This window comes from Antechinus flavipes, chromosome 2 (genome assembly GCF_016432865.1).
Source record: "Antechinus flavipes isolate AdamAnt ecotype Samford, QLD, Australia chromosome 2, AdamAnt_v2, whole genome shotgun sequence".
NCBI lineage: Eukaryota > Metazoa > Chordata > Mammalia > Dasyuromorphia > Dasyuridae > Antechinus > Antechinus flavipes.
Window position 1 is genome coordinate 224,953,489 of NC_067399.1, and position 12,805 is coordinate 224,966,293.

Sequence of the window (12,805 nt, forward strand, 5' to 3'; positions counted from 1 at the left end):
GAGTGGATAGAGAACCTGGATTGACTTGAATTCAAATCTGTCCTAATATATTTACTAGCTGTGTGACTAGGCAAATTTTGGCCAATTTCTAGGGGAGAAAGAAGGGGTCGAAGATCAAGGGTAGCAATAAAAATCGTTCTTGGTATGGAGAAGAGCCGTATCTTCAGCAGAGAGTAGAATGCTGGAGATAATGGAGTTTGGGGATAGGATAGGGAAAAAGAGAAAATTCATTATTGTTTCTTAGGGAATACCTAGTTCTGCTGTGTCCCCTTCCACACGGGGGAACACCCTCCTTTGGTTGTCTGTGTCTTTACTTTTAGGCTGGGCTCTTTTCTATGACTCCTATCCATTTTACCCAATGTGGATGCAATGAACTGAATGGGAGAGAGCAGAACTCACCTTTTTCCTGCTTCCTTTCCTTTACCCCAGTTATAAGAAGTGGATATGGTGAGGTTTGTTTCTGTTCTGGTTTATTTGTCCTCAGTTTCAGGTGCAAGTGATCCCCAGGGGGCAAGGAGTTTGAATTGTGGAGATCTTTGAATCAGGATTCAGGTAGGTTGACATGCTTTGAGAAGCCAGGATCCCTGGAGTTTGAGCCAGAGGGGTTTTGGATTTGAAACTGGGACTAGATTCTTTTTTTTTTTTTTAATTAAAGCTTTTTATTTACAAAACAAATGCATGGGTAATTTTTCAATATTGACCCTTGTAAAACCTTCTGTTCCAAATTTTCCCTCATCCCCTCCCCTAGATAGCAGATGATATATGTTAAATGTTAAAATATGTTAAATCCAATATATGAATACATGTTTATATAGTTATCTTGCTGCATAAGAAAAATCGTATCAAGAAGGAAAAAAAAAAACTAAGGAAGAAAACAAAATGCAAGTAAACAACAAAAAGAATGAAAATGTTATATTGTCCACACTCAGTTTCCACAGTCCTCTCTCTGGGTGTAGATGGCTCTCTTCATCACTAAACTACTGGAACTGGTTTGAATCATCTCATTGTTGAAGAATTGATCATCATACATTCTTGTTGTTGGGAATGAGTTAAATTATGAGCCTAATACCCTTCCCTTCTCTAGAAACTTAGGTGGTACAGGAGGAAAGCAAGATTGTACCTCCCACATGTTGTGGGGATATGTTTGTATAATTGTTATTATACCTTTGGAAGTAAACTTGTTTTGGTACCAGCTAATCTGTTAGTACTGGATGAAACTGGAGTGCCCAGACTCACCCTCAACAAAGTGGGGGAAGGGTGAAAGACACCATAGACAGAGGCTGAAGTCATTTGCCGAAAGCAATTCCCCTTAGGGATATTAGAGGACTTTGGGAGGAGATGGAATCTAACCTTTCTGGCTTTTAAGCACAGGGGGCCAGGGTGGTCTGTTACTATTAGAAATAATATCTCTTTTCTCAATGTGGGTCTGGAAGTGCTAATGTATTAAACAAAATGTAAAGGCATATTTTTGACCTCTTATCCCTTTAGAAATTGTTGCCCTAGAGGATTTGAAAGGGCAGTCTAGGCACTCAAGGCAGGAAGCAGCTTTGTGAAGTGTGTCCCCTGCACCTCTATCAATCCATTTAGGAACTGGAGGGAGATTAAGGTAAGGAAGCAGCTTCTAGCACAGAGAAAGGAGGGAACTGTAGGTCCAAAGGAAAAGAGTACCTGGTAGGTGCTATGTTACCTGATGAATTCATTGACTGGCAAAGTGTATTGTTTTTGTTTTTATCTTAATATCATCTGTCACAGTAGAATATAGGCTATGGCATAATAGTGCCACCTAGCGACAATACACTTTGCCATCAGAACCCCTCCAATCCCCCAGGCCCACAATGGCTGTTCTACAGTCCCAATACAACCCCAACTTCTTTTTCCACTGTTGCTGGACATGGAGAGTCTCATCCCCTTATCCAATCCCACCTAAGCTCCCCTTAACCTTTTTTTTTTTTCCCTGCTGTGGCAATATAATTTCTCCTCAAGTCTCCCTATGCGTTTGGATAATTCAGAGCTTGTTTAGAAGTTGAATCTGTAAAACCAAAGATATGAACTGCACCGACAACTACTGTACTACGATGATGACACTCCCACCACCTTATTTTTATAGTGCATTTTTGAATTGTTATGAATTTCTTTTCTTACCCATTGCCTGGGTTGATCTTAATCCTGTGAAAGAAGTAGGAGGTGAAAGTACTTTGTAACTAGTCCTGGATTTGGACTTCAGCAATATGATTCTGAATGCCAACCCTATCATTTGTTATTTGTGGGTAACTCTTCAGGGCTGTTTCTTCATCAGTAAAGTTTGGTTTCCAGTGCTCAGACATTACCTTGCTCTGTTCTTGCTCCAGGTTTACTGACACACCAACCAGATAGCTTCTATTAGGTGTACCTGCCACAAAGGTTTGAGGAACACAGGTAGACAACTAGGGTTTTAACAAGAGTTAAAAGATATTCTCTTTCCCCAAGTTAGATAGTTAGCAGGTACCAGGGACTTTGAGAGTGATTAATAGAAGTCGTGTACAGCTTCTGCTGGCTGCTCGGTTAGCTTCATACTAAAAACTTTATGCTTCCCTTGGAAGGAGAGGTTTTCTAGTTACTTTCCTGCTGGCCTCCAAAGGCTCACTCTTTAGAGACCAACAGATGTTAACAGAAAGCAGTTCATTACATCCACACAACACAAACATGATGATGTCACTAGAAAACATCTGTAGTTTTTGTTTTGCAGCAAAAGATGTGAATTGCACAGACCTCTTGTGTTCCTCTCCACATAGGTATTCTTCCACTAATTCTTTGGTAACCTTTGAGAGAACATAATCTTGTATATTTGGGGGATATCTTTTTTTTTTTTTTATAGTTACTATTACTATCTCTCTTCTGTTAAAAAAAATGCTTTTTACTCTGAGCTAGTATAGACTTTCTGGCAGAGTTAAAACTTAACATTGATAGATCTTGAGTTAGGTGGTTCTGGTAATATTCAGAGTGCCTTGGGTCTGGAAGTAGCTGTCTAGAGCTGGGCCACAGTCGGTTGTTTTTACTTATGTCTTGTCAGAGTTAGGTAACTGTGGAGAGAGTGCGGCTGATGACTCTGCACAGTCCTGCCTTCTTTAAGTCCAATTCAATTGTTAAGTCAAGATATCACCCTCCTAAAGCCATTGGTCCTCTTGGAAAATGAAGGAGAGAACAACAAACAATTTGGAGCCTAAGGATGGGAATGGAGGGCTAGATATCAATAAGTTACCTCCTCAAAACATATCCTCTTTTTTTGATTAGGAGGTTATTTTTGTTACATGGAGAAAACTGGAATTTATCTTTACAATCTATTGAGAAAGTCTAGGGGTGAGGCAAAAGAAATCAGACGCAAAATTTGAGTTGGAAGAGGTCTCAGATATGATATAGCATAATCTCTATCTGAACAGTAATTCCCTTTACAATACCTGAACTTAGTGATTCTGACTTCTGCTTGAAAATTTCCAGTGATGGGAACTCACTATATATTGAGACAAACTATCACACTTTTGGAATTGTTAAGTAGTTTTTCTTTATATTAACTTGTGTCAGAGGCTCACTTGTGACACTATGAGCATGGGTATATTTTGGGGCTCTTTTACTTCCCTCGTCTGTCATTTTAGTATCTGTCACTATCCAAAGGTAATTAATTACTTCTTATAAGCACACAGGCTCAAAAGATTCAAAACAGAATGATTTTATTTTAAAATTAATAGAAAAAAATGATATTTGCATCTGAGCCACTAGAAAATAATACCCTCCAGTGACCCTTCCCTCCCCACAGAGATTTGCAAAGTCTCTGTGACATCCATTGTTACCCTGCATAGGACTTCCATCAGTGCTACCTTTCATGGCTGCTTTGTCACAATGCTTATCTTCTGCAGCAATCCTGCAGACATCCAGGTGTCACCTGTCACTACCGCCCATGAATGCCTCTGTCTGCTATATCTTCTACTGCTCCATAGTAGCTCTCCTCCCTCCTAGTTAGGAAGCTAAAGAAGGAAAAAGAATTCAGGAGAAAGACATGGTCAGTGATGTCAAAAGCTGCAAAGAGGCTGCGGAGGATAAAGACTGAGAAAATGGAATTATATTAAGCAGGTGGAATCACTGCTGTGTGGTTGAAAGCAGTTTCAGTTCAGTGGTGGGGTCAGAAACCAGAATGCAGAGGTTAAAGAGCAGCAAGAAAGTAGAAGCCATGAAAGACTTTTATTTAGTTCAGCCTGCTATGCCTCCAGATCACCATTCCACTGCCTACTTCTAGATCCCCTTTACCTTCCATGTCTGGAATACGGTTCCTTCGCAGCTGTCCCAAGCTCAGGAACGTCCTGGACCCTTTCTTTCTTTCTCTACACTGCCCATCTTGATGATCCAGTTCAGTTCTGTAGGTTCAAGTATCGCCTCTACTCCGATGATAACCAAATCTCTAAGTTGGCTCCCTTTAACTGAAGTTCCACATCATCAATTGCCTGTTGGGTATCTCCTCCTGGATATCCTAAAGGAACCTTACATTTAATATATCCCACCTGGCACTTCAACTCCTCTTCTGGCTGAGAGTTCTATATAGCCAGTTCAGACCAGACAAAACAGGCTCTCTCTTGCCTTCCTGGTGCCATGCTATTCTCAGTCTTCTTATTGCTGGAAAAGAACAAGTTAATCAACTGCTCTGTGGCTCTATCACTTTCTCTTTAACTTTCTAGATAAAAACTTCTTCCCTTGCCACCATTTACTCTTATGCATTGTTCTTCCCCCATTAGAATATAGGCTCCTAAAGGAACATTTTGGTTTGGTATTGATATCTTAAGCACATAATAGTGTCTGGCACATAGTAAAGGTTTAATACATACAGTTTCGTGTATTTATTCATATCCCAAAATGGAACTTGATATTTGATATAAAAATTGTCCAATCATATTTATCAACATGCAGAAACATTTTAGTAACCAGTTTATATTGTATGCTGAACATAGATCCATGGTATACAACCACCAATGGTCCCTGAGAAGCTGTTTCAGCAATCTTACATAGGTTAAAATGACAAGGCAGGAAGGATACAGAAGAATATTTGTAAAGGATGAAGGATAGAAGATGGAAGGGAAAGAGCTACAGATAAAATAACAAACTAGTCAGCATAGTCCAGGGATCAACCTGGAATATACAGATTAATCATCAACACAGGAGCTATGTCTGATTACTTGAAATGCTCATCTTAAGTGAATAGAGGTAGTAAAGCTGAGCTAGAAATTCTCTTCTCACTAATCAATTAATTATTTGGAGCTAAATTTGATGTCAGCTAAGTTTTGCAAGTTCCAACTAGTTATGTAACTAGCTGTCTTAGTAATACAGAAAAATCATCACATCTTCTTCCTTAAACCCGCTCCTTAAAATTTTACTGTTTCTGTTAGGAGATCACCATCTTCCCATTTATGAGGTTCAGAACCTTTGAGTTAGTCTTGATTCTTCCCTCTCTTACTTTAACCTAAACATTAAAATATCCTTGAACAGTTTTATTTTTAAAACATTTTCAACTATTAAGTATTTTTTTTTTTCCCTTCTCCTCTCTTCTTTCCTTCCCCGTGGAAAAACAATACAACTAACTTGATTACAAATAGATATTGGCAAGGCTTTAAATACATTCCTAAAAATACCAAATATTCATAAGTAGGCTGAACTAATTATAATAAAAATGACAATTCTACCAAAATTGGTTTACTTGTTCAGTGCCATATCAAACTGCCAAAAAATAAGAGCTAGAAAAAATAATAACAAAATTCATCTGGAAGAACAAAAGGGCAAGAATATCAAGGAAATTAATTTAAAAAAATACAAAGGATGGTAGTCTAGCAGCAGCAGACCTAAAACTATATGATAAAGCAGAAATCACCAAAACCATTTGATATTGGCTAAGAAATAAAGTGGTGGCTCAGTGAAAAAGGTTAGATACACATGTCACAATAATCAATGACTATAGTAATCTAGTATTTGATAAACTCCAAAACTCTAGCTTCTGGAATAAGAACTTACTATTTCACAAAAATTGCTGAGAAAACAGAACATGATATGTCAGATACTTGGCATAGACCTACAACTCACATCCTATACCAAAATAAGTACATGATTTGGGTTTAAAGGGTGACACCTTAAGCAAATTAGGAGAGCAACAGATAGTCTACCTTTCAGATCTTTGGAGAAGGGAGGACTTTATGACCAAAGAACTAGAGAATATCATGAAACATAAAATATACAACTTTAATTATATCAAATTAAAAAGTTTCTGCACAAACAAAACCAACAAACAAAATTAAAAGGGAAGTACAAAGCTGGGAATTTTTTACAGCTAATATTTCTGATAAAGGCCTCATTTCTAAAATATATAATTTATAAATTTACAAGAATACAAGTCATTCCCTCATTGATAAATGTTCAAAGGATATGAAGAAAAAATTTTTAGATGATGAAATTAAAGCCATTTATAATCACATGAAAAATGCTTTAAATCACTAGAGAAATGCAAATTAAAACTCTAAGATTATCACCTCACACCTCTCAAGTTTGCTAAGATGACAGGAAAAGATAATGATATATGTTGGAGAGATAGGCAAAAGTGGGATGCTAATACATTTTTGATGGGATTGTGAAATGATCCAACCATTGTATAGAACAATTTGGTACTATGCTTAAAAGGCTATAAAATTGTGCATACCCTTTGATCCAGTAGTGCTGTATCCCAAGGAAATCATAAAGGAGGGAAAAGGACCCACATGTACAAAAATGTAGTAGCTCTTTTAGTGGTGGCAAAGAATTGAAAAATGAATAAAATGCCCATCAACTGGGGAATGACGGAATAAGATATGGTATAAGAAAGTAATGGAATATTATTGTTCTATTAAAAAAATGATGAAAAAGCTGATTTTGGAAAGGTTTGCAAAGATTGACATGAACTGATACTGAACAAAACAAGTAGAACCAGTAATACATTGTACACAGTAACAGCAAGATAGTTCGATGATCAATTATGAAAGACTTTATTCTTCTCTATGGTTCAGTGATCCAAGGTAATGGCAATAAACTTTGGATAGAAAATGCCATCTGCATCCAGAGAGAACTATAAGAGACTGAATGTAAATCAACACATACTATTTTCACTTTTTTTTCTTCTTTTTTTTGTGTTTTTCCTTTTTGTTCTGATTTTTCTCTCCCAACATGTTTCATAAAGTAATATATATTTTAAAAAATGTATAAACAGGGGGAAAAAAACCAAACAAAAACACATGGCACCTCTAAAAGTTTTAAAAATACATTTCTACATTAACTATGTCTATTAATTTATTCTCATTTTGTATCCTGTGATAGGTCTCAGAAGATGAGTATCATGTTCCTTCATTGGTCAAAGTTCTAAAATCTTTCAAAGTTATTCATTTTTAGTGTTGTTATTATATGAACTGTTTTCCTGGTTCTCCTCAGTATAAGTTCTCAGGTCTTCTAGAGTTTTCTGAAACTTTCCCTTTTGTGTCTTAGGTCTAATAATATTCTATTATATTTAAATGCCATAATTCTTTTAGTCATTCCCTAACTGATGGATGCCCTGCAAGTTTCTAGTCCTTTGCCACTACAAAAAGAGTTGCTATAAATACTATACTCATGTGGTTATTTTTGGAATGTACTTTATAAGCAAAATATTCAAGTGTCTATGATTCTTTGTTCTAATATGTTTTTCATGTTCTAGATAACAGATTAAAGTGATTATGAGTATTGATACCTTTTGTTTTTAATTTGCACTTTTAAATATATCCCATGACCTTCCTACTTCTTAGAACTGAACTTTTCCTTATAACAAAAAATTAAGTAAAAATAACTAGTAAAAAATCTAATAATATATATAACACCTCTTAGCTGAAGAAACAGGCATGTTTCATTATGTTTATCATCAATATGGATTTTTTTCAAATACCCAGTATTCACCCTTTTAATATTTTTCATTTAATTACTCATCATTGTACCTGATATATAGTAGGTGCTTAGCCAATGCTTGTTGAGTGACATTTTAGCAATTTTATTGGCTGCTTAAGACTTAATCTTTTTTCATTTTGTTTTAAAGACCAAAGTATCTTTAATTCAGGCCTCTCTGCATTAGGGGAAAACTTTTTCGTGATTCTCTTCTCATGGACAGATTTTTTTAACATTTAGTTGAATTTAGGATCTTTAGTCCATCTTGGCAGATTGTACTCATTCTTAATTATTTTAAGATTGCAAATATATGCATACAGCTTTAAAATAATTGATAACACTGGGGAAATTTTAACTCAAAGAAAAATATGCTAAACATTATTAAGATGAAGATCAGCTCAAACATGACAATTTACATTTGTATTTGGGGCTTTTGAGGGCATCGTAATTTTGATTTCATTGGTACAAAAAAATATTCTGAATGGACTTCCTCTGCACTCTGTAATATGTCTTATAAGATTTGCTTAGAGTACTGAGAAATTAATTACTAGTACAGATTCACTCTGTTGTCATATGTCAGAGGTAGGATTTGAACCCTGACCTTCCCGATTTCAAATGACAACCATACCACCATGTCTCTTAGAGTTTTAAAGCTTACAGATGTCCCTACTTTTCATTAGCCACTTCACTTACCCTTGTTAATTTTGAACAATAAGCCATGTAACTGTCAGGCACTAGCATTACATTCATGAGAGGAAAGACATATATGTCTCCACTACTGGGTACAGAAGCAGTGGAGGATGCAACTTATAGTCAAAGTACCTTGAGAAAGATAGGTTTCAGAATAGTTAAGTCCTATCCTACCCTATCAATTATTACCCAAGGGGAAAGATGGCCTATGGTCAACCAGGCAGGTACTGCCACTTGTAAGAGAGAAAAATAAAGAGGAATGTGAGAAAAATTCTGTACTACCTTGAAGGTCACTTCTCTAATTCTTTCCATTGTTCCTATTCCCATTTCCATACCTGGGGTGAATTTGATAGGCAGAGTATTATAGTGCAGAGAGCCAGCTGCAAAACCTGGAAAAGTTTCTAATCATCACATATGAACTTTGTGATACCAGACAAGTCACCACCTGACTCTTAAAGCTATGAGGTGTCACTGCTTCAGAAGAGGGAGTTTCCTCACCTACACCAATAAAATCACAGATCTAATTCCTATCTCTGTTTTTAATGAATTCTCCATTAAGGAACCTGGTAACATACTCCAGAGGACACTTCTCTAGATACTCCCGGCTCTCATCTCCTCCTACACACACACCTCTTCTCCCCACCAAAGAGAGGGCGATTTTGGCCAATTTTTAATTAAAAAACAGTTTATTTAAATTCTGTATGAAGGAACAATCCAAGATTCTCCAGAGAACTGTGCCCAAGAGAAGGGTATGATGACAAGATGTTGAAGATGAGTAGTAACAAATGCAGATTGGGAACTCAAGGGATTGAACAAATAGAAAAGAATCGTATTTTTAATTCCTGGGTTTAAGGGTCCATTGATACTCAAATATTTAGCCTAGTCCTTCCTGTAAACCTCGGATCCTTCTGGCCAGTTGAATATCTTTGGGATACAGGGTTACTCTCCGGGCATGTATGGAGAGGAGGTAGGCATCTTCAAATAAATGAGTTATAAATGCTTCGGCTGCCTGGGTATAGGGAAAGAGATAGAAGAATTGAAGTTGTCTAGAAAAACTAGTGAGTTTCTCCGCTCCCAACTCATTTACTATTCTTAGCATATCAAATTCAGAGGCAGCTGACCTTGCCCAAGTAAGTTTCATTATATTAAAAATATATAAAAATTCAAAAAGAAAAGATGCAATACAATTTTTCATTCCTGAACCTCAATCTTAGAGAGGGACTCAATACTATGTAAGAGATGGAACCTAATAACACTGAAGGCATTGTATTACAGTGGCAGGATCTAGATCTTTGAAGTCCCCTCAAGCCCTTATTTATTTCCTTGTATTCCTAGTCTCCCTTCTCTTTGTGAAGGCATTCTGCCTCATAGTTCAGTTATTTGTGATAGTCCATATTCCAATCAGTTATTTGGGAAGCTTATACTATTTTGTGACAACCTTTTCCCCCAACAACCAACCACCCTCTTGAAGTTAAACAGAACCTCCTCTGACCCTCTTCTCACCTCCTGTAGGGCCAGTAAGGCCTGAGATTGCCAGTAAAAGTCCACTCCTCGAGTGTATCGGAGGCATATTTCTCTAACCTGTCGTTTGAGGATGGCAGAAAAACAAAGAAGAAAAGATCAAGGCTAAAACATTGTCTTGCCAGGAAAGAGAATCTTCTCCCCCTCCCCGCCCCCCTTTCTGGACTTCACTCATGGGAATGGTTTTAATACCAACCAGGAGACGGACACGGCACCAGGAAGGTATTTAAAGAATAGCAGTCATCTGACAGAATAAACATGTGTTAAGTGGTTATCTCAAGCAAAGGATCAATCATGTTAAATGCTAGTGGGGGTAGTTAGAAAGGTGGAAGGTACCGCTGGAAGTCCTGGGGTTTGGGAGGATGTCCCTAAATCTCCGGAGAAAGTTAAAATGCGTTGTTAAGGGCAGGCAGCGTCCTGGGCAAGCTCACAAACAAGAACTCCTAGAGGTTAGGATGGGGTTATCCCTGATGCTCACTAGTCGCCCAAAGGGTGCCTTCCTGATCAGCAGGTTTGTGCTTTTCTGTAGCTTTCGGATCTCCCTAAGAACTCGATGGCTTTGTCCACCGGGAAAGCGGCGGCGGCGAGAAGTGCCTAAGACAAACAATGGTCATTAGGGGGAGGCAAATAGGGGGAGGACGATGCAGGGGGGGGGAGGGGGCTGGAGTCGGATGCCCTCCCGCTTACCTGCGGGGATGGCGGTGGAGGTGGAGGCGCGGGGCTGAGACGAGGTCGAGAGGCGCTTCCTAGGGGTGGATTTGCGACGACCCGGTTTCATGGTCCTGGCAGGTGGGGGCAGAGTGTAGGCATCGAAGCTCCCGGGTCCTGGGAACCTAGAGCTCCCTTTTTCCTTCCTTCCTCCCCTCCCTTCTCCGGGCGCCTCGCGCTGAGGGAGGCCGTTCTGACTGACTGACCTGCGATCTGGAAGGCACGGGACAGTCCGGGGAAGGAGAGAAGATCAGATGACGGAGCAGAGCCGGGGAAAGTTGGAGAGCAGGAACAGATGTGTTTGGACTCCCTTCGGACCTGGAGTCACTGGCTGCATCTAGGTAGGTGCCCCTTAACCGCTGCTCTAGTGCTTAAAATTCAAACTTCGCGCAGCAGATACATCACTTCCGGCTTTTCCCTTTACTAGTTTCAGAATAAAGTATAAACTAGTTGGGGGGCGGGAATTAGGGAGGAGCCTATGCCCGAAGACCAATAAATGTGACAGAAAAAGCAGGCAGGAGGGGGCATTTCTTGTTTGAAGGCTAAAATAGCCAATAGAGACTCATAATCTGGGTCCGCCAGTGGGCAGTCCGTGAACTTCCGCGTCAGCCGACAAATTAGAGCCTGAGGCAGTAGAATAGTTTAGACTTTATTGACGTCAGTACGAGTTAGGGGAGGTAGCTTGGCCAGAATGGGTACGCCCCCTGGCGGAGATCCGGGCTTCTGCTCGTCTGGCGTTCCCTGCCGGCTCTTCACCTCCGCGATGACTCGTGGGTCTGGCGTGAGTTTCTCCGCTCCCAACTCTCGCGACGTATTGTCATCGTGTTCCTCATCGTCTCACTCTCCACTGCTATAGTCTTCTGGCCTTTTCCCACATAGACACAATGAAGGCCGCCTTTTTCTTGTTTTAGGGGGAGACAGGATGCTTGTAAAGTCTCGAGCTCTAGGGACCCCCTTTGCCTCCTTGCAATAAATCCATGAAAATCTGGAGATGGCGGAAGGAGAAAGCCTATTCAAAGTGATTTCAAAACGCATATGTGTACAGGTCAATCTAACGAGACTTAAGGACATAAATGCAATTATAAAACATTTTTAAAAGAAAAATACTTGTTTTTACAGAAAGACAAATAATTGCACGTACATTCATTGTCTGGTCTGACTGAGCCAACGTAATAAAAAGTGCCGATTTTTTTTCCCCCTGGATCTGCACTTTCATTGATTAAAAGTAGTTCACATTTGAAGAAGCCATTTTAGGTGAAAAAAAAATGAGCAGTTATATAATTCTTTAAGGTTTGCAAAGATCTTTACACACATTATCTCATTTCATTATTCCCATTTTACAGGCCGGGGGTAGGGGGAGACTGAAGCAAACTAGTTAAGTGATTTGCCCACAATCTCAACGCTAGTTGACCAGGTTCAGGGCTTTATCCACTTACATCACTTAATCTAGATACATATCTTCAGTATTTTCAATTAGGAATGTGAAATTAGTCAATCCACTCACTGTTCTAACATCCCTAGGCTATAATAAATAATATCTGTCATTCAGGAATGGGGAGCCACTGAATATAAGGAGATTGGAACAAACTGCTTGCTAAATTCCTGGGCTGAAGGGTGTTACTTGACACATTAATATACTATTTTAAGTTTTTGAAAAGTTCTTTACATACATTATTTTACTTGATTCTCACAATAACCCCATCAGGTACTATCATTACTCTTACAGATGAGGAAACAGGTGCACTTAGAGCTAGTAAATCTCTGAAGTCAGATTCAAATTCATCTTGTATCCACAATATTTGGATACTAGTTCTGTCTACCAAATCAGATTCATGCTATCTGCAATTTTAACTCTAAGAAGTAACTTAGTGGGGACATATGACCCATTTAGAGGCTCTTTTTGAACTTTGAACTGCCTGACAAAGAATGGCTTACC

The 12,805-nt window shown here is 38.7% G+C and overlaps 1 protein-coding gene across 3 annotated transcripts; it reads right to left on the reverse strand.

The window, feature by feature from the left end:
* Positions 1-4,008: 4,008 nt before the first annotated feature.
* CENPA (centromere protein A) lies at positions 4,009-11,282 on the reverse strand. 3 transcript variants are annotated; one of them, XM_051976320.1, is made up of 5 exons: positions 11,076-11,282; positions 10,849-10,943; positions 10,640-10,755; positions 10,144-10,221; positions 4,009-4,498 (listed from the first exon to the last, which is right to left on the reverse strand). In XM_051976320.1, the coding sequence occupies exons 2-5, from the start codon at positions 10,937-10,939 to the stop codon at positions 4,445-4,447; spliced, it is 339 nt and encodes a 112-aa protein (XP_051832280.1). In that variant the 5' UTR covers positions 10,940-10,943; positions 11,076-11,282; the 3' UTR covers positions 4,009-4,444. The 3 variants fall into 3 exon arrangements, with proteins under 3 accessions (XP_051832280.1, XP_051832278.1, XP_051832279.1); XM_051976318.1 differs by lacking the exon at positions 4,009-4,498 and adding an exon at positions 9,308-9,649 and having other exon boundaries at positions 11,076-11,280; XM_051976319.1 differs by lacking the exon at positions 4,009-4,498 and adding an exon at positions 9,308-9,649 and having other exon boundaries at positions 10,849-11,280.
* Positions 11,283-12,805: the final 1,523 nt, after the last annotated feature.